A 21,585-nucleotide genomic window follows, 5' to 3' on the forward strand; every position below is an offset into this window, starting at 1 on the left:
AAGTTAACAGTGGGGTCAAAGATTGTGCAAAATCCCTTCAAGTATCTCAGCAGGAAAGAGAAAAACAACCAACCGCTGAAGGTAAAATGAAGCTGAAGGAAAGGTTTGGGTCCTTTAAGATGACAGAGATTTGAGAAAGTTTAAAAGAGTAAAAATAAAGAGGCTAAAGACAAAGGTCAGAGAATACAAGACACAGAACTTGATCCCTAAGGAAAAGGTAGACAGGCTTCATAACACGGATAAGAACAAGTCTCTCTCTTTAAATGTGACATTAAAAAGGAAAAAAGAAGTAGTATGGGTGTAGGTATGTTTGTAGAGTCAGTGGGCGAAAGAAACTTCCCATCTAATAGTTTTTATTTTTGTTCTGATAGAGGTCATGTGCAAGAATTTGAAGATTACAGAAAAGGTATGATGGTGAATGGAATAAATAAAATACTAAGATCAGAAGTTTTTAAACCTGATCCAAAGGGCTCTGTGAAGTCTTTATTAGAGTTTCAGATATATGAACCTCCTAAATTGGCAAGTACATTTTTATCTATATATTTTTATATCTATCTATGTTTCATCAAAATCTCAAAACTGGTGTAGCTCAGTTGGTTGAGTGTTGTCCTGTGAAGCGAAAGGTCACCAGTTTGATTCCCAGTCAGGGCACATGCCTGGGGTGAGTGCTGGGTCTCCGGTTGGGGTGCATACAAGAGGCAACTGATCAATGTCCCTCCCTCACATCGATGTTTCTCTTCCTCTCTTTTACCCTCCCTTCCCCTGCTCTAAAAATAAATAAAACCTTTTAAAAAATTCTCAAAAGGTCTTAAACCAAATAGCTCAACATTCCAAAACAGGAGGATTACTGCCCATTATAGTGGAGTTGGTTAAATCTAGAAACCGTATAACAATCTGTACATGTGTGATGATTTATTTTTTTTCCATAAGCCTAAGTTAGACATTGAAAATAGAGACAGACTAATTCATGCTTTAAGTTTTGCCATGCCTGAGCATCAAGACCAAGAGGGTGAGAAAACTGAGGATACTGATAAGAGTATAGATGAAGAGAATAAACAACAATCTCTAACTTGGGTAGGAAATAAAATGAAAAGGGTGAAAGAGTAAAAAAAATAGAGGGCTATAGGGAATTAAGTACTGATAATGTTGATGGTCAAGTAAAGTAAATTAAAACTAAGTAACAGAAAAAGAAATTGTCCTCAGATTGTGGGTTAGATAAACTTAAGAATTCAGAGTTGGAGGTATGCTAGATCCAAGATGTGCCCTGGGAATAGCCACCATAAATATGGAAATAGTTTACTAGATGTAAGGGTGTATGGGGCCATTCACATGGATATTGAAGTCACTCACAAGTGTGACAAGATTCAGGCTGAGAAAACACTACAAGGAAGATAAATTTTCTTTTTTTAAAAAAAATTATTTTTGTATTTTTAGAAAGAGGGGAAAAGAGGGAGAAAGAAAGGGAGAAAGAAAGGGAGAGCAGCATCAATGTGCGAGAGAAACATTGATCAGTTACCTCTTGCGTGCCCCCAACTGGGGACCTGGCCCACAACCCAGGCATGTGAACTGACTGGGAATCGAACTGGCAAGCTTTCAGTCTGCAGGCTGGTGCTCAGTCCACTGAGCCACACCAGCCAGCAGGAGATAATAAATTTTCAATGAATGGATTACCTACTCAAAAGAGGTAAAAAAAGGGGAATATAGCAAAATGGCCATGCCTCAAAAGAGCAGTAATGGATTTTATTTTACTTTAAATTTTATTTTAAATATTTCATTTCATTTCATTTTGGGATAGCTAAGAAAAGTAGTGAATGGTAAAATGGTTCTCAACTCTGAGATATGGGGAGTTTTGGCAAATAAACAATTACCCCTTCGAAGGGCTGCATGGTAAACTAATGCCCTCAGAGAAAAGTGCAGTTCAATTCAAACAAAGAATTAATAGTAAAGTTCCTATAACTGTTTACTTGTCTGCAGTTTACAGAGCACCGCCATATAAAATAGATCATAGATTGCTAAAATAAATCTATGGGTAGAACTGAAGAGCTTAAAGGATTTTCCCAAGAGTTGGCGGCAGGTCTTCTAATACATAGTCTTTGAACTCTTTCCACGATATTAGTAAGCACATTTATTAAATTATTTGGAAAACACAGGAAGAACAGAAAAGAAAAATTATATGTGTGAGTGTGTATGTAGGTGCATGCCAGGCACTTTACACATACCATATTGATTCTTCAACAATCTTTAAACTAAGGCTTACTAAATTATAGTCATACAGTTGGGAAGACATGAAGCAAAGATTTCAACCTTGTCTAACTGTTCAAAACACTATGATGGTACCAAACATTAATGCAAAAGGAGGATAGCATAGCAAGAAAAAAATGAAACTCAGAAACATTGTAAGAACTAGAAAAATTTCATTGGAAAAAGGAGCATAAGAGCATCTAAACTATATAATCTCTTTCCCAATCTCCAGATTTAAGCTTACTGAAAAATTTGGAATCCAAATATTTAGCAGCACACTGGACAACATAAAGAAACAAAAAAGAGGGTTGGTAGACTCATGTCATGAGAGAATACATAAAAGCCCTCATATGCTTTTTGATATTCACTTTAAAAAGCAGTAAGAACAACAGCTACCATTTATTGAGCACTAACTACGGGCCAGGCCCTGTGCTAAGTAAATAACATGCATTATCTCACTGAATTTTCACAACAACCTTCTGAGGAAAATACACTTACATTCATTTAATAGAGAAAGAAACTAAGACACAGGAATCCATTTAATAGAGAAAGAAACTAAGACACAGGAAAGTTAAGTAACTTGGCCAAGGTTATACAGGTACCAAGTGATAGAATTAGGTCCTAAACTAGAGACTGAACTCGGTCATTCTGGCAAGTCAATACATTAAACAGAGAGAATATAAATAACACTTTGCTATCTTTACATCATGTCCACTACAACATTTATCTTACATTAATCACACATTATTAATGTGCGCTATACAATAAATTCCACTTAAAACACTTGATTACCAGAAACTTAAAAAAAAAAAAAAAAAAGACCTGCCAACTATACACTTATTTAAACCGTCTACACATATTTCACTTTGTGGTAGTTAATATTTATGCTATAGGGGCTTTCTTCCCCCTGAGATTGCGCCTCCATCTCAGTGGTAAACTCCTTTCTGAATTAGTAACACAGCTTTTTCCTCCTGCCTTCCAAGTCCAACAGATTCAGACAAACAGGGTACCCAGAATGCTTACAGAAGGAACAGTTTTGACTAATTTTTGTTTAATCCACCAGGCATAGTGCTGTAGACATTATTTCACAGGGCTATCCAATTTAGCCCCCCCCCCCACACCACATGGACTTAGCCTTACAGTTACAACTCAATCAATGGAACCAGGAGTGGGAATTTACATATTGGAAAAGAACAACTTTGAACAGTTAAAGCAAATCTCACCAGGGTTTATTCTTTTTAACAAATGCTAATATTTTATTTTCAACATTAAAAACTATCACATTTCATGAGAATGATGAATTCAAGCTACTGAACATGCTCAAGATTGTTATGATATTGTCGCCTGAGCAAGTCACTGTAAATCACGGAATGGTATCCTGTTATAGTCAGGACCATGAGGTAATGCTTTTTGGTAACCTCTTCGTTTTGTCAGCTGCCACAAGTACCCTCCCTTTCAACAGCCACTGAACCTCAACACGGCACGGCAGGGTCTTGAGCTTATGCTGCTCATTCTTCATATTTCAGCTACCTGAGGGCTGTGATTTGATTCTAGTCATGATTTTCACAATTTCCCTTCCATGCATTCAAGACCACAAAATATAACTATTCACCAATTTTCTGTGGAATGGCACCCAACCAAGTACAATCTGTGAAGAAGTGACCTCCTTGTTGCCCGCGACTGATGCTCCATCATGTCCACCTGCAACGCCTCCCCAGTTTATGTAATGACTCACAAGAAACCACCAGCTAAATAACAACGGCAGTAATGATGCGAATGGTCATAACAATAAAGCCTCTTCCTCTGTGCCATGAATCTTCAATGAGAAATAGAAGAAGTGGCCAAATTATCCACGCAATTGACAAGCCCCAACTCAGTCTGTACTTATCAGTGAGGCCATTTGACTGTGAAACAAAGTATCTGTTGCTTCTAACACCTGTGAGAGTAACTGCTCAACACTGTAAGCTATTCATATTCTTTCATATCCAACATCCAATATCCAAATGTCATATCCAGTGACATTTGATAAAGTAATGTTGCCAAAGACCTTTTGCTCTCTTTTTAAGAACAGTATTTGTCATTAAGATTGTGAAAGTTTTCAAACCTTTTGACAACAGTATCAAATATATGTTGTCTTGCTTTTTCAATGAGAAGTTCAACTTAATTATACCTCAGTCATCTCCTCCTATTAGCAACAACAGTCATCAAATTAACTGAGTACATTCTATTTCATCCCCATTTGTGTGCGTTGCAAATGGATCTGATCCTGCCCTCTAGGGACACACAGTAGTTCTTAATCCTGGATGAGCAGCAGAACCTGGACAGCTTTTGTAAATACAGATGCCGACACCCTCTCCAGGGCTGCCACCACTGCCCCCAGTACTACCCCTCACACCCAACACACACCTCTTAGAAATTCTAGATGTACAATCAGCACATAGTATTTTTGAAGTTCCCCAAGTAAATCCAGTGTGCAGCCAGGATTAAGAATCACTGATCCTTCCTATGTAAACAGCATATTCCATCCCCACCTCAGTCATGGAGTGGTTTAAGAACAAACTAAAAATATTATATTTTATTTACCGCTTAGAGTAATTCACTGTATGTGACTAAGAGACCATATAGGTCCAGTTGATTCAGCAGGTATCCTATGACTACAAGGAACAATAAAGCAGAGTGGAAAGACCACGAAGGAAGAAATTTGCGTGGCAAACTGAATTGATGAGTCAGGTCTGGCCTGAAGCTTCCCTACATATCTCTAGACAATAAAATAAGCCTGCTTTCAAAGTAGATCAACTCATACCTTCAAGACCATCTGCTGCAGGGAGAACAGTTGACTAAGCCTCAGATACTCTCCCCTTGGATCCATGAGGCCGTTCTTTCCATGGGATACTAACAGCCTGTGACTGGGCACAGTGAAGGTATTAATACTGGCCCATGCTGCCTAATCTGGGACTTGTCAAAGGTCAGCCCTAGCCTGAGGACATTCCACTGGCCTGGCTCTCAGAACTGCATAATAATCTAAATTCTTCCTATTCCATGCTTCTTCCTTCTTTCTTTTCATAGGGGTCAGACCTACATCATATCTGGAGGTTTACCTTGCCTTTTCCTTGCCAATTCTTGCTCACTTCCCTTTTACCGTATTTTGCAATGTATAATGAACACTTCTGTGCCAAAATTTTTGAGGGAAAAAGAAAGCTACGCATTATATGTGGGCAGTACTAATTCCATGTCTATATAATGTTTTTAATTCTTTTATTTATGCTTATGCATCAAAAGTGTAACTCTAGAAAGCAGATGGGACAAAGCTACCACCTATGATCATCTTTAAAAGAAAGATGTTTCTGAAAGAAAATATTCCAAGTAGAGTTATCATCACTGTGCATGAAAAAGGATGGATGAATAAAGAAGGCATGAGAATCTGGTTTAACAAAGTGTGTTCTCGAGGGCCTGGAGGATTTACCTAAAAAACCAGCTTTGCTAGTTTTTGATCACTTCAAAGACCATGTTATACAAAGTGCAAAAGCAATCACAGTGGGCTTGAAAATCCAACTTGCTGTGATACCTGGTGGACTAACCAGCCAACTGCAACCTCTTGATGTGTCAGTAAACAAGCCCTTTAAGGCCCTAATGAAGAAGGAATGGAAGTCATGAATGCAGTCAGCTGGTGATGATTTAAAACCTACAGCAGAATCAAGGAAGTATCCGCCACCCAGGTTTGTGATTGGATCCCAAGATTGTGGAATGGTGTCAAGAAGGATGTGGGTGTGAAGTTGTTTAAAAAATGCAGCATCAGCAATGCTATGGAATGAAGTGAGGATGATGAAATTTACCAGGATGAGGAAAATAGAAATTGAAGAAGACGATACTTCTGATACTGACGGTGACGAAGGGTTCTTGGCCTTCTATGACGCCTAAATAGCGTAAATTCGTTACCAGTACATAAAATTTCCTGTAGTATAATATGTTAAAAAATAAATGATAAAATTCCTTTGTAATACAAAAAACAAGTATATCAATATAATCAATAAAAAATTGAATTAAAAAATTAAAAGATTTTTTCCCTGAAAGTTTGGGCCAAAAACATGGGTATTACAGACGGGAGTGCGTTATACAAGGCAAAATATGGTATCTCTCACAGGCATTTTCTCCCAATAAATTCTTTGTACATCTAATCCTGTCTTAGCATCTTCTTCTTGGAAGACCTGAACTAATTAAGAATTTTCTATACTTTTTTACCAAAACCACTCTTACTATATTAAACAGTATATGGGTTCAACTGCTGTAATGAAACCCAAAGTAACAAGAACTTAAATAAGACAGAAGTTTATTTCTCTCTCAGGTAAGTGTCCAACTGCAAGAAGCTGACGTGGCAGTTCCATGGTGTCAGAGACCCAGACTATTTCTATGATATGGCTCTGTCACTCTCAGTACATGGTTTCCAACTTACGATCACTATGACCACTTCCCCAGTTTCTGCCACCATGCATGGATTGCAGGCAGCAAGCTGGGAGGGGAGAAGGTGCAATCATGCTTCTAACAGCATGATTCCAAAGTGGCATATATCTCTTTAGTTCATGCGGCCTTCCCTTGTTGCACTGGAGGTAGGAATATATGACTAGCTGTCTGGTCAGGTCACCAATTAAAACTTTACTACTAAATGAATAGAACAGAATGGATATTCGGAAATGTCTAGCAGTCTCCACTACAATTAGTTCCCCACTGCTCTGGATAAATCAAAACAGTTTCTCTGAGAGACCATTATGTTCTGTATAAAAATTATTCAAAAGCTTCAATAATTTCTTCTTAATTTTGGACCAAAATTTCCAAACACACAACATCAAGTAACATAAATGAATCCACTGCTGATTTTTCAAAATGCAATTTGAGGATGTTCATTGTCTTTTCTATTGCCATGAACAACCTTTAAAAAAGGTAATTATTATTAAGAACATAGTAGGGCCCTGGCTGGTGTGGTTCAGTGGACTGAGTGATGGCCTACGAACCGAAAGGTCACCAGTTCGATCCCCTGTCAGGGCACGTGCCTGGGTTGTGGGCCAGGTCTCTGGTTGAGGCTGTCCGAGATGCAACTCATCAATGTTTCTCTCTGACACCAATATTTCATTCTCCCTACCTTCTCGTCTTTCTAAAAATAAATAAAATCTTTAAAAATAATTTTTTTTAAATATAGTGGGATTTTTTGTGGTAATCATAATCACTCATATTTTAAATGTATAAAATGTAAATAAACTTTTCTACTGAAACTACAAGTCTATCCCCACAAAGGCACTGAACCATAAAATCAAGAACCACCTAAAATTTACAGACACACTCTGTAAAATAGTGCTATAAATACTATTTCAAGTATAGAAATATATATATTTAGGAAAAAAAGAAAAGAAGAAAAAGGAAAAAATAAACCAAGGATCTTCAAACAGCAAGTCAGAGTACCTGGAATTGACATCTCCATGTCCTAGCTGCCCGTGCTGCCCGTATCCAAATGTGTAGACATCCCCATTCTCCATTAAAACCACTGGAGCCAAACATAAAGAGCATTATCACTTCATTACATGCATTTTATATTTCCATCACACTATAGTATGAGCAGTATAATTTTCACTATTTAAATTTTATAGAACCATTAAAATAAGTAATTGAAGCACATGTTTATGTTAATGAAAAATATAATTTTAGTTCTTTAAAATATTTTTGTAGGTTATAAAAATGCATGTTTTTCAAATACATACTTTAAAATTTTTACAAATGCCATTTAATAACATTAATAAAACATTGGTTTGGGTCAACTGTAAAAATTTTTTAATGATAATTACATATAAAATATTGTTCTTTCCTATCTAGGATAATTATATAGGTAGCAGATAGATTTAAGCTACGCACAAGTATGTACAACATCAATAAAATGTCAGAACTTTAATATCTGTCAACCCTTATCAAATAAGGAAATACATTCAGCATCAAAAAATTTTTTAACATTTTTTATTTTTATAAAGGTTGACTAGTACAACCTAAGTTATAGAGGCTAAATGCAATAATTTATGAATAATTTAAACATTTCTTACATTTAAAAAATAAATTTGTTGATGTATACTCTATCTGAACAGTAACAAAATAGGGGACTAGATTTTACAAATCACAGAATTCTAGCATCCAAAAGAATTTCAGAAATTATTTCATCTTCAGGAATTATCTAAATTAAATTACAATATAAATCCAGCAGAAGACTAGAAGTCAAATCTGTAGACAAGTAAATACCTATTCCATCATGCCACAGTTTTTTAAAAGAAATTCTGTAATAAATACAAAGCTTTTTTTTATATTTGAGAGGTATTGCCACATTATAGCTTTTAACACACAGTTAACAGACTACATTTGGCTATACTAAACAAATAACTGCTTTATAACACAATTGTAAAAATGCAGTTATACCCTAAAGTTCCAGCTGCTACCTGAATGGTGAAATCCACAGCTGACTTGTACTGCCCGGAGCTCACAGTCAAATCTCACAGAGCCTGGGGGGTACGTTGTAATTTTGCTTGCATCCTTTTCTCCCCGTTCTCCGCTTCCATCTGTAAGTGTTATAATTTGTAATTAAGCCATTATTCATCTTCAAAAGAAAAATTTAAATCAGTTTACTAAGGAAGAACAAGAGAAAAATGTTAAAAGGAACAAGCAAGAAGAATCTGCAACTGTTAGAAGTGATAGATCAAGAATCTACCTGCAAAGAAGCAATTTTGAAAAGATACAGTACTACACACTTCTGTTTGCAAATACGCTAAATCAATAAAAACAGAGATTGAGTTATGAATAAAACCTATTAAACTAATCAGTTATGTAATATAAATGGGTCATTAAGTTATGTAAGTAATTCTAAGTGTAGCAACTTATATGGGAAAATTTAGTTTGCACAAAAAAATGACTGCATGCAAAGTCATTTAACAATTACTTTATACTTAGTGATATTGTTAGTACTAGTCATTAAAAGAAATTCCTGGTTGACTTACAAATGACTTAGATTTTCCAAACAATCTCAGAAAGGCTACACTGTCCATCAGCATTGCTAAACTCACACTTCAAAAAATTTGTAAACACTAAATAGCTTTACCCAACATATTGTAGTTCAATGGCTTACTCTCACTCATCTTTCCCTTCCCACCTTGCCCTTTAGCCACTCTGCTTTGTGGTCCTTCTGCTGGCCCCCAACCACTAACTACTTTCAACCAGACCTTTCTGCTTTCATTCCCTTTTCCATCTCCCTTCTTATAATTTCCGCCCTTAAGTTTGCCTTAGGCCTTCCCTGATTTCTACATTTGACTTTAAATATTCAGGCTTTCTAACCATAAAATTTTAAAAAAACACACTCCAGAATATAAAAACTTTATTTTGGAATGTGTAAATAAAGGAGTCAAACTTATTTTTCCTAATATAAAACTACATATCACTAAAATATGACCTTTACATCATCAAGATTCAAATTCCTTGCACATGGAATAAATGTCAATCTAGAAGAAATTTCAACAGGTCAACTAGACTAAGTCACTCTCTTCTGGCACAGCAGCTCTAAACAAGTGTGTACAATATGCAGATACAAATGTGGATCTACAGACACACATTTTTAATGCTGTATTTTCCCTGATCATTTTAGAATGCTAAACGGAATAACATCAAAGCATTTCACGTTCACATTATCTTTTCTGTTTTTATCTATTATTTCTAACTTTTAGGAATATCCAGGTAAGACAAAATTGTCCTAAATTATGCTTTTTTATAACAAAATGACTATCATTTTAAAAAGCTTTAAACTCATTATAACACTAGGACAGTAAAACCTCACTAATTCGGAATAACATAGAGAATGGGTTGGCCTATATGACTTACTGAAATGGTCTCAATCATAGGACATTTAAGTAAAAATTTGGTTTTATTATCTTCAAACAGTACAGATTACAGATTAAACTAAATGCTACAATAAATAAAAGGTGGTTACCTACATTATAATTCAAAATAGGCCTATATTACATAAAAATGTACCATAAACATAAAAGTCCTTTAACATACAAGAATTAATTGCTTGACCCAGAGGTTGAAGGCACGTTGAAGAAATCCTTCATTTCTTGAGCCTTTGAAAAGCTAGTGATTTTAGACAGGTTTCCCCTTATAAGTATGACCCTGAAAATTCAGAGGGAGAAATTACTTTGAATTTTTACTCAAAAAGATCACAAATACTGTATCTGAAATATCATAAATTCTGAATTAGTGAGAGGTTTTACTATAATAGGATAAAGAATACAATTCCACTTTTGCTAAATTATCTAATGTGGGTTTGCCAAGAATGGGTGGGCTACAAAAAGACATTACATTTAGTTTCATTCCATCCAAAATAAAATATACTCTTATTCAAAGACTCCTCAACTTGGAAAGACAATGGAATGGTTAAATATAAACAAGGGCCTATACAAAAAGAAGTAAGTAGCTTCCAAAGGCTATTTAAGTAAGACAAAAGATGTAGAAATTTCACAGCTTTATCTCCATTCGTAAAAATATCTAATTAATAAAACCAAATCTGACTTAATGTAAACACAAATTGTATTCATATTTTGCCAAACTTAATTAAATCCAATATTACAAGTATCATTTCACTTTATGTAAATAGATTGATGCCTAATTAAGAATCTTTTACCTCTGAATTTAGCATTTGCCCTCTCCTTGAGTCAGAGATTAAACATAGATACAAATCCCACAATAGAGACATAGCATCAGGGAAGGAGAAAAAAAGAAGTCTAGTAATTTACTGATTAAAACAATAGTGATTAAGAGAGTTGCAGCTAGTATTTAAAGGTTAAAAATATTGCTAGAAATATTTTGTTCAAGTTAATCTAAACAAACCAGTATCTATAGAAAATAATTCTCAATTATTATAGATGACGAAAATACTACCAATGTAAGTAAAAAAAATAGGGATGAGATTTTTCATTATTATCAGTAGCAGTGGCAGAATTTTAAAAAGTTATACTTGTATCTGTATTTGATGTCAGTTAAAAAAACAAATACAATTCTAATAATTTAGAAATTTATATAAGTTTACCAAAGAAAATTGGTAGCCATTAAGTAGCTGAAAATTTAGTGTAAATTCCACGTGAAATTCGAGAAGATTCATTCTGCTCAGGATCACTATTCCGTAAAGTGTTAATAAGCAGCAATAAAATTAATCTCATATTTGTAGGAAAAATAGTTGGTCTGAATATTCTTACAAGTGACCACTCAGGTATGAGTATATCTATATTTTCCCTAATATAAGTATGTTCATACATATATCGTGATATTGAAACTATAATAGCTATAAAGTTTTCATAGATATGTATCTAAAATTGTGTGAATATATACATTACTTATGCATATTTGTGTGCACACAGAGAAGAGGATTCAGTATCTAAAGGACTTTAACTTAATTTTTATTTAAACGTACACTTTTGAGTAACCTTATGGTCAAGTATATCACAAAATGTATTACAGAACACAGTGAGGACTTTGAGCAAAATCATTAAAATATAACAGCAAAGCAGTAGGAACTTTTGCTAAACACTGTGAGAATCTCAATAACACAAATGGATAAGTGGCTTTGGGCATGAAAGCCTAAGAGACTTGGACTGGAGTCCTAGCTCTGCTATTTGCTAGTTGTACGAAAACTGGACTTTGTAAGTCTTAGTTTTCCCATCTATTAAATAGCAATAATGATACATTACCTCACAAGGCTATTATGAAGATAAAGTAAAATAATGTATGAAAAGTAATCAATATTCACAATTGTTACTTTCTTTAATCAATACAATAATCCAATGACACAGGTACTGCTATTGCATTTTGCAGTTGGAAAAACCAAGGCTTAGAGAAATTAAGTAACCAGTCCAAAGCAATAAATGGTAGAGCAGTATTGGAATTCAATAAAAAATAAGGCTCATGTATTTTACCACCACCAAATGGCTGAAATTGTAAAAATAGTTACATATTTAACACATCTCAAATTTTGTACCTTTAGGATAATTCCAAAAAAGAAAACAAAGAATTCAATTCAAAAAATTAAAGTATTCACAAAAGATTTCTATTTGCAAAAATATATATGTATTTATATACACTGATATCTATATATTAAGTAATCTTCATATCAACATAATCAGTCAAAAAATAAAATTCTTATTTTTAAAATAAGAAAACTAATTTATGGATGGCCACATGGTTCTAGTAAATGACAAATTTAGGATTAAAAATGAAGCCTAATTCCAAAGGCAAAACCATTTATATTACACTGTACCATTTCCAAACAAAAAACATGTAAAATACATACAGATGTTTATCAGTGTTCTCTGGATTGCACATCATTCACTTCAAGACAGATTTCAAGATTACCTCCAGCATAACTCAGAATGTTCCTAACTAAGAATACTATATTAAAATCTTTTTCTGTGTGAGGCACTGAACAGCTAAAACAAGTATTAACCCAGATATCTGTTTGAAATACAGATTATGGTTACATTTTAAAAGTAAGTTACTCCTGTATATGTTATATGGATTATATGTTATACTTATTGATTCAGTCTTAAATACTCTGTTTTTTCTCTAGTTAAAAATTTGCCTGGATAGGATGGATTCGTGACCTTTCCTAAATTCTCTCCAATCAGCCAGAAGCTCTCCAACTTTCTGTATTAGAACTCACCCCCGTTAACAATAAATCCAGTCTTACACTCCACATACCCCCCTAAACATAAAAGATATTAACCTTGAAAATTCTATTATCATCCTACAATTTATACCACCAACATAAAATGAATGTAAGACAGAACACAGCAATTACCATAGTAAATTCCTCACTAGAAGACAAATAGAGTAAGAAAAAAGAAAAAAATATGCATAGAAAAAATATGTATTAAAAGATTGACAATATGTAGCAAGAGTAAAAAGCAGTGCATGGTGAGAGGACTGAATGACAGCTAGGAACAGTGAATGCAGTGAGGGTAAGAGAGAGACAACTTGCGGGTACACAGGAATTAGTAAGAGGGAAGTTAATACTCTTTATATAAAATAGGGCACTGTTACTCAAAACTTTAAATTTTGGTGGTAAAGAGATGAAATTGTTTCATTCAATAAAACCATCAAATTTTATTTTGAAAATATGGCCCTAAACTGTAATACTATTAAAAAAATAGTCCTTCCAAAAACGTTGCTGCAAAAATATAATCTTGTTATAAAATAACCTTGTGACAGAAAAGATGGCAGGCTAGCTATTGTTGAGTAATTTCTGTAGCTAATCAATGTGACATTATAAAAAATCTGTTTTAAATTTATACCCTTAGTCTCCATTTGCATTTCATTTCAAATTTTTGGAAAAAACAAAGACGTATGTCCACAAGATACTAACATTAAGAGTTGAAAAAGTTTTAAACTGTTTCATGTAATGTGAATATTTAACATCAGGTGATGTACTGGGAAAAAAACCGCACTTTTATATAGTTGTGTGGAAAAAGGCACTATGAATATCTGTTCTAATAGTGGCATAGCTGAAAATATGAGATCAGAGATTCTGACAATAACTAAAATAATGTACACAGCATACCCAAAATATCATTCCCTATATTTAAATGTTCATGTTATTGTTAAAGCACTCAGTAAATTACAGTCATCATAAGTTTTCCTATGGTTAATCACATTAGATTTAAAATATTAGCAATTTTTAATCTGCAGAATATATCTTAAGTAATGTTCTATTTGTGCTTATACTAAAAATGGGTTTTGTCCATTTTGTTTGTGTTTTTGCCTTGAGTGATGGATTGATTGTGAGAGAAGCAAATAAAAATAAGAGGTGGGGGGAAAATGGAAACAACAGTACTTGAACAATTAAATAAATAAATAAAATTAGTCTATGACAGTTTTGTAGCAAAAAAAAAAGGCACAAAATAAATTAATTTGACTACATGAAATGTGTGATTTTAACACTTTCTATTCTGTTTGGCAGTATTTCTCTTAGGCAGTTAAGAAAATAGCCATGGTAAGTTTCACTAGTCGAAGAACCCCTGGTTCACATGCTAGAATTCAAGAAAGAATTTATATATAAATTTATAAATTCTCTAAATTAAATTCTTTCCTGATCTTAGTTGATCCATAATCTGTGGTTCAAAAGAAAATAACCTTGCTTTAGGAATATTTTTAAGTAATACATAACTCTGATACCTCAAAGAACTGTGCATAAACAGATTCCTTATCTCTCACAGACTTTTTAGACCTCTGTCCTTTTCTGAGGACTAGAGGTCTACATAACCTACTGCTTGCTTACACCGATCACTATTTAACCCTCAAAAATCAAATTATTCATGTGTGTTATGTATATAAACTTTAATATTAAAACAATGGAAAAATGTAATAGTCAATTCATTGGTACTTCATACACTGAATTTAGTAATTTCATTAATTCTAAAGCAAATAAACAGCATTTAAAATTTTTAAAAAACATAAAATGCCAGATGGCAGTCATCTAAGAACAGATAACAAAGGATAAAAATAGAAAACGATAATTACTTTCTCCACCTTCACTTAACTGTATGAAATTTGAAGAGAAATGGAAAAGAAAAAGATATACTGTAAAATGTCTTAATTAAAGTTAACAAAAATAAAAAAGGAAGTGAGATTGATAGTCATCAACAAACAGTACAACTTTCAGCATGTTCTTTCTCCTCAGGCTACATGATAATGATAGAAGCAAAGTAGAAGAATTAGGTTTGTGCATTTTCCCAGAGACGAAATTCAAATGAATGGAAGCAGTTGGGAAAGTGTCCCGCCTAGTTGATAAGGAAGACCAAATACCTTTGTGCTTGTCCCGTTTATGCTTTAGCTGTGCTGGATGGGATCTGAGTCTGGCTAGAGCCTGCTCTCGATGATTCATAAAAATAGGACCAGCAAATACAAGGGGGCCTGAGGAGAAACATTTTGTATGTGCATAGAACAGCTCAAAAAATGAAAACACTGCAATGAACAAAAATAATTCAAACTAAAAAGCATGGAAATTAATTCTTTACTGTTTTGGACGCCATACTTTCCCCCCAATCCCCACATTAACCCCCACCACCCCCAACCCTAACCTATTCACCATCCCACACACAGGCATCATATCTTAAATATCTTTAATACCTTAGAGTTTATATAGTGCAAATTCCATCTTTTATACTTATAAAATTATCAAGTAATTGCTAATAGTCTCAATAATTAGAAAACTCAATTAGAATAAATAATTTTATCTTAGAAGTATTTTAAACATCGTGTACAGTCAAACTTAATAAACTACATGTTCATTAAAAACGAATCTTTCCTATTGAAATACCAAATCTAACTAATGTTTTAAATTCATGATTAAATTTAAACAAGGTCTTCAAGATTTAATATCCATATCAGTCTTGCTACAAAACCAAGATAAATGTTATTGATTTAACTACATTCTGTCAGGCAAGTAAGAAAACAAGATGGCCAAAAACCAAACCAAACCAAAAAAAAACACTATGATCTGATACACATGTATATGTTATACATAAAAAAATCACTGCTTTATAAAGAAAGAATTGTAGAAGCATTTAACTTGATTTTCTAAAAATGTTAAATCTAATTTTATATATAATTTCTGTAACCATATACACAAAATCAGAAACAAGGATAAACTAAGTTTGTACTGATGCTGAAGAGGGGATTCTAAACCCAGTAAGATTTATGGAATATTACTCATGTCTCATTAAATAATTGCTTTCTGAAGCTCCACTATGTACACACACATACATATACAAATACATACATAGATCACAGATATTTCTACTTTTTAGCATTCAAGGAAAAAAAGCCAAATTAATTTTAATAAAATTTAAAAACTGTTTTTCCCCATTATCATTAGCTTTAAAAGAAAGGAAACTTTAAATTATACCTTAAAACTTCAGTCCTTTTCTTATAGAATATAACTATGGCTTCCTTAAGATTTAGCAACATGCCTGAACATTTACAATCTAAACTTGACAGTTAAGTATTTGAAAAGAAAACTGACAGTATATAAGCACTAAACATTTTTAATTCAAGCAAGTTTCTTCATAATTCCCTACAGGTCCTCAGCTATAATTAATTTTTCTAACAGTGGGAACGAAATAAAACTATTGTTCTGTTATAAAATTTGGCAAATGTCCAATTAAATACCAAAATACCCTTCATTAAGCTTTTAAAAATGGGTAGAAAAAACATTTTATTATGCTTCTAGATATAGATAAAAATACAAGCAGTTACACATCTATTAAAAAAACCAATAACATATCGTGATTACTACAGATAGAAATATGCTAATTTAATGTTAGAATTAAATATAGGGTGGGGCAAAAGTAGGTTTACAGTGTTGTGTACACAAAACAGTTCATTCTTGTATTATTTTTCATTGTATTATTTTCCATATGAACAACTGTAAACCTACTTTTGCCCCACCCTATATTATTTCCCAGTAATACAGTATCAATTATTTTTAAGCTAAGATTATATAAACTGAGCTCTTTTTAAAACGTAATAAATGGGACATATTTCAAACACAAAATATCATTTCTTCAAAATGCATTAATTTTCTATTTATATTGACAACATAAATCTGACTAAAGCAGGTAACATAAATCACTCTAAAAAATAGATGACACCTTCCAACTACACAGAAGTATTGTAAATATTAAAAAAACAGTAATATTAAGTTGAATTACCATTTTCTGATTTCTATGGTTTGCTTGGGATATTATTTCTTCCCAAAAAACATTCATTTCTTCCCCCAAAACCCCTAATATTCATATTATTTATCTTCTCACTAAAGTCAATCTTATTTGTCTTTTGATGCGTAAGTCTAGAAGGCTCATCGGCAATCACCCATAGAAAGTGTATCATCTGAGTTCAATTTAAACCACCAGTTATAACACTAAGCTATCAGATTTTAAAACATTCTTGTATCCCATGGACTAAAATAATTTTTCTTACATAAGTTAGTCTTTCATATATTCAGATCATTTTTATCATCTTTAATATAATAAGACACTAGGTGTCATGGATATAATGACAAAGACACAGATTTTATTGGAATTCAGTCAATTAGGGAAGAGAAAAATAAACACAGAGAATTGCAATATGTTGTGATAAATGCTATAAAGGAAATCTGGACATATTATATCCTGAAGGATGAAAAGTAATCAAATGAAGTTCGATGAATCAGAGAGGTTTCAAAGAATGAGAGAAGTTTGCCAAGAGAGAAGAAAGGGAAGAGAGTAAACTCCAGGTCAAAGGAATAGGATTTATAAAAGCATGAAGATATTAACAACAATATTGTCTACTCATTAAAAACACATTGCTGAGCTCTTTCAGCTAGAAATGCCTTCTTCCAGTAATTCACTAAAATGACTATAACAAGGAAAAAGAGAGGAAACTGCTGTATGTTCTCTAAGCCTTTGAGAAAACAGAGTTGTTCCTTTGGCCACATACCTGGAAATCTACAAAATAGGTGATATTATAGACATCAAAGAAATGGACGCTGTTCAAAAAGGAATGCCCCACAAATGTTTCCATGGCCAAACTGGGAGAGCCCGCAAAGTCATCCAGCATGCAGTGGGCATTTATTATACACGAACAAGTTAAGGGCAAGATTCTTGCCAAAGGAATTAATGTACATATTGAGCATATTCAGGACTCTTAAGAGCCAAGACAGCTTCCTGAAATGTGTGAAGGAAAATAATCAAAAAAGGAGGAGACAAAGAAAAGGGTACCTGGGTTCAACTGAAGCATCAGCCTGTTCCACACAGGGATGCACACTTTGTGGGAACCAATGGAAAAGAGCCTGAACTGCTGGAACCCATTCCCTACGAATTTGTGGCATTATACAGTATAAACAAATTAAAAGACACTATGATAAAACACACACACACATAGCTGAAATGAATGGAGAATGGGTTATGAAGCCAAAAGTGCTGGGAGTGAATTTAAAGATGTATACAAAAACCAAGCAATTAAAATCTTTTTATTTTACTAGTGTTGTTCAGTTACAATTGTCCCACCTTTTTCCCTGTTGCTCTCCCCTGCTCACCCCGCCACCCATTCCCACAGTAAATCCCCACCCCATTGTCCATGCCTATGAGTCAAGAAAAAGCAGAAAGCCTGAACAGACAGCTAAGGGCTAGTGAAATTGAAGCTGTAGTCAATCAACTTCCCGCACACAAAAGCCCTGGGTCGGACGGCTTCACAGGAGAATTTTACCAAATATTTAAGGAAGAGCTAACCCCAATTCTTATTAAACTATTCCAAAAAGTCTAAGAAGAGAAAGACTCCCAAACTCTTTTTTTGAGGACAGTATTATCCTAATTCCAAAACCAGATAAAGACACAACAAAAAAAGAAAACTACAGGCTAGTATCACCGATGAACATAGATACTAAAGTCCCCAACAAAACACTGACAAACCAGATTCAGCAATATATTAAAAAAATCATACACCCTGATCAAGTGGGATTCATCCCAGAGATGCAAGGATGGTTCAACATAGGCCAATCAATAAATATAATACATCACATAAACAATATGAAAGACAAAAACCACATGATCATACCAATCGATGCTGAAAAAGCATTTGATAAAGTTCAGCACCCATTTATGATAGAAAACACTCAGCAAAGTGGTAATAGAGAGAGCATACCTAAACATAATAAAAGCCATATACAAGAAACCTACAGCCAACATCATTCTCAACAGGCAAAATCTAAAAGCTCTCCCCCTAAGATAAGGCACAAGACAAGGATGTCCATTTTCACCACTTACATTCAACATAATATTGGAAGTTCTAGCCACAGCAATCAGACAAGAAAAAGAAATAAAAGGCATCCAAATTGGAAAGGTGGAAGTAAACCATCATTGTTTGCAGATGACATGATGGTGTACACAGAAAACCCTATAGTCTCTACCAAAAAACTGCTCAACCTAGTAAGTGAATTTGGCAAAGCAACAGGATACAAAGTCAACATTCAGGAATTGAAGGCATTTTTGTACATTAACAATGAAATATCAGGAACAGGTTTAGGGAAAAAAATCCCATTTACTATAACAACAAGAAAAATAAAATACATAGGAATAAATTTAACCAAGGAGGTAAAAGACCTATACTCGGAAAACTACAGAACACTGAAGAAAGAAATTAAGGAAGACACAAATAAATAGAAGCATATACCATGTTCACGGACCGGAAAAATTAACACCATCAAAATGTCCATACTACCCAAAGCAATCTATAGGTTCAACACAATCCCTATCAAAATACCAAAACCAATGTAGAACACACATTTCAAAAATTTATATGGAACCATAAATGAACCCAAATAGCTTCAGCAATTTTGAAAATGAAGAGCAAAGTAGGAGGGATCACAATATCTGATATCAAATTATATTACAAGGCCACTATAATCAAGAAAGTCTGGCAGTGCCATAAGAACAGACACATAGACCATTGGGATAGAATAGAGAGCCCAGAAATAAACCCATGTCACTATGGTCAATTAATATTTCACAAAAGGGGAAGGAACATAAAATGGAATAGAAATGCCCTCTTCAATAAATGGTTTTGGGAGATCTGGACAAGTACATGCAAAAAAAAAAAAATTAAAATCTTTTTATAGCATGAAACTTCATTGCAGAGGTGATGAAAAGCCTATAAAATGTTTTCAATTAGTCAACAAAGACAGGTTAAGTACTGACAAATTTCAGGCACTCTGATAGGTTCTTTGATAAAAAGGACAGCATCTCTGCTTCCAGAAGTTCACAGTCTAATGGGATCAAGGAGAGTTTACACACAGCTCAGCAAGAAATTAAAACAGTGTGCTATGACAAAATGAAGCACCTTGAAGGGGCAGCTAGCAAACCTTCAGGGTGGGAAAGTAGGAAGTTGAAGGGTACAAGAGAAAATGCCACACAAGTGGGGACCTAATAAAAAGGTCATGAGTACTATGAAGTCTGAGAGAAATGGGGGAAAAATGTTTGGGGATAAGAAGTAGGAAGGAGAGTAAAGAGAGATGAAGTTGTAGAGATAAAATGTGGACTTCTTCTAAGATCTGTGAATAGCTTTTTGGTTTTAAACGGAAAAGTACTGCTGATCAGATATGCATTTTAGAAAAAACATTCTGGATAGAAGGTGGACATTAGCTTAGAAGATGATTAAGGATAAGATGTTTACAAGGCTTTTTGCTGTACTTCAGGCAAAAAGTGGAAGTGAACTGAGATAACACAGTGGCATTCTAGGAAGTGGACATATTCAAAAGCTTTAATAACTTTTGAATAGAATTAAGAAGGTAGAATGAACAAAACTTGTTAGTTTATTTGCTTCAGTGGGGGTGGTGAATAAAACTGGGGAGTGAAAAGTAAAAATTTAGCTATTTAACAGCGCCTTCCATTCATGTGTAGACAATGGGTTTTTCAGAGAACATCCGTAGACAGGGAGGTGGCAGTTATTCCAGGCAGGTTGACTGGAATAAGTGGCAGTACAAAATAAGAAGCTTTTCAAAAAAGTTATTGGTGACATAATTCAAAGCACCTAAAAGTTAGGTGCTTTGGCCCAGTACTTGCACATCTAAGAATCTATCCTAAAGAAAACTCTGAAATATTTTTTTTTCAATTACACATATTTTATTCTTTACAGATTGCATCCAAGACTTATCAATCTTTATGGAGAAAGTATGGAAGAAATGAAGGATGCCAAAGTAACATTTAATTGTTTATAATGGAAACGTATGAACTAGAATTTTAATATGAAGGGATATAGTGCTGTTTTAAACATATCATAAGAGGGAAAAAAAATCTCATTTTTAAAGAAATTAAATTTTCTATTTTTGATGTTACTAAAAATTAGCTTTGAAATATACGAAAAACTACTTAAATTCTGGTTTTTTAGAATTGGTTTACTGGAATTGAATGTAAACATTTTATGTACTTAGAATTTAAACATCATGATATATCTATATTTAACCTACATAATTCCAAAGTGAAGTAATTTGGATTCGTTCCTTTCCCAGGATTTAAGCCCATCAATTCTGATGTTAAATATGCCATAGCCACAGAGATCATGTAAGAATGCCCTGATTTTCCTTATAAGGTACCTAATCCAGTGAGGATAAATTTCAAAATTACACAGATAGATATAACCAGAAATCAAACTACTATTTTTCAAAATTTCTCTAATACCTAGACTACTTACCAAGAAAAGAACCCTTCCTTTTTCTTTTTTTTTTAAGTTATGGTACCAATTTTG

General features: G+C 33.7%; 1 protein-coding gene across 10 annotated transcripts in view; it reads right to left on the bottom strand.

Moving 5' to 3' along the window:
- MYCBP2 (MYC binding protein 2) overlaps positions 1-21,585 on the bottom strand; it is a 275,901-nt gene that overhangs the window by 166,099 nt on the left and 88,217 nt on the right. For 9 of the 10 annotated variants that reach the window (XM_054586462.1, XM_054586453.1, XM_054586463.1 and 6 more), the window contains exons 18-20: positions 15,112-15,219; positions 8,709-8,828; positions 7,693-7,774 (exon numbers count right to left, since the gene is read on the bottom strand). In XM_054586462.1, coding sequence (XP_054442437.1) covers positions 7,693-7,774; positions 8,709-8,828; positions 15,112-15,219 — 310 coding nt within the window. The remainder of the gene's footprint in view (positions 1-7,692; positions 7,775-8,708; positions 8,829-15,111; positions 15,220-21,585) is intronic. The other variant, XM_054586458.1, reaches the window with a different exon arrangement.

The sequence above is a fragment of the Pteronotus mesoamericanus genome, unplaced genomic scaffold (genome assembly GCF_021234165.1).
Source record: "Pteronotus mesoamericanus isolate MK-2021 breed Mesoamerican mustached bat unplaced genomic scaffold, CSHL_Meso_final contig_94, whole genome shotgun sequence".
NCBI lineage: Eukaryota > Metazoa > Chordata > Mammalia > Chiroptera > Mormoopidae > Pteronotus > Pteronotus mesoamericanus.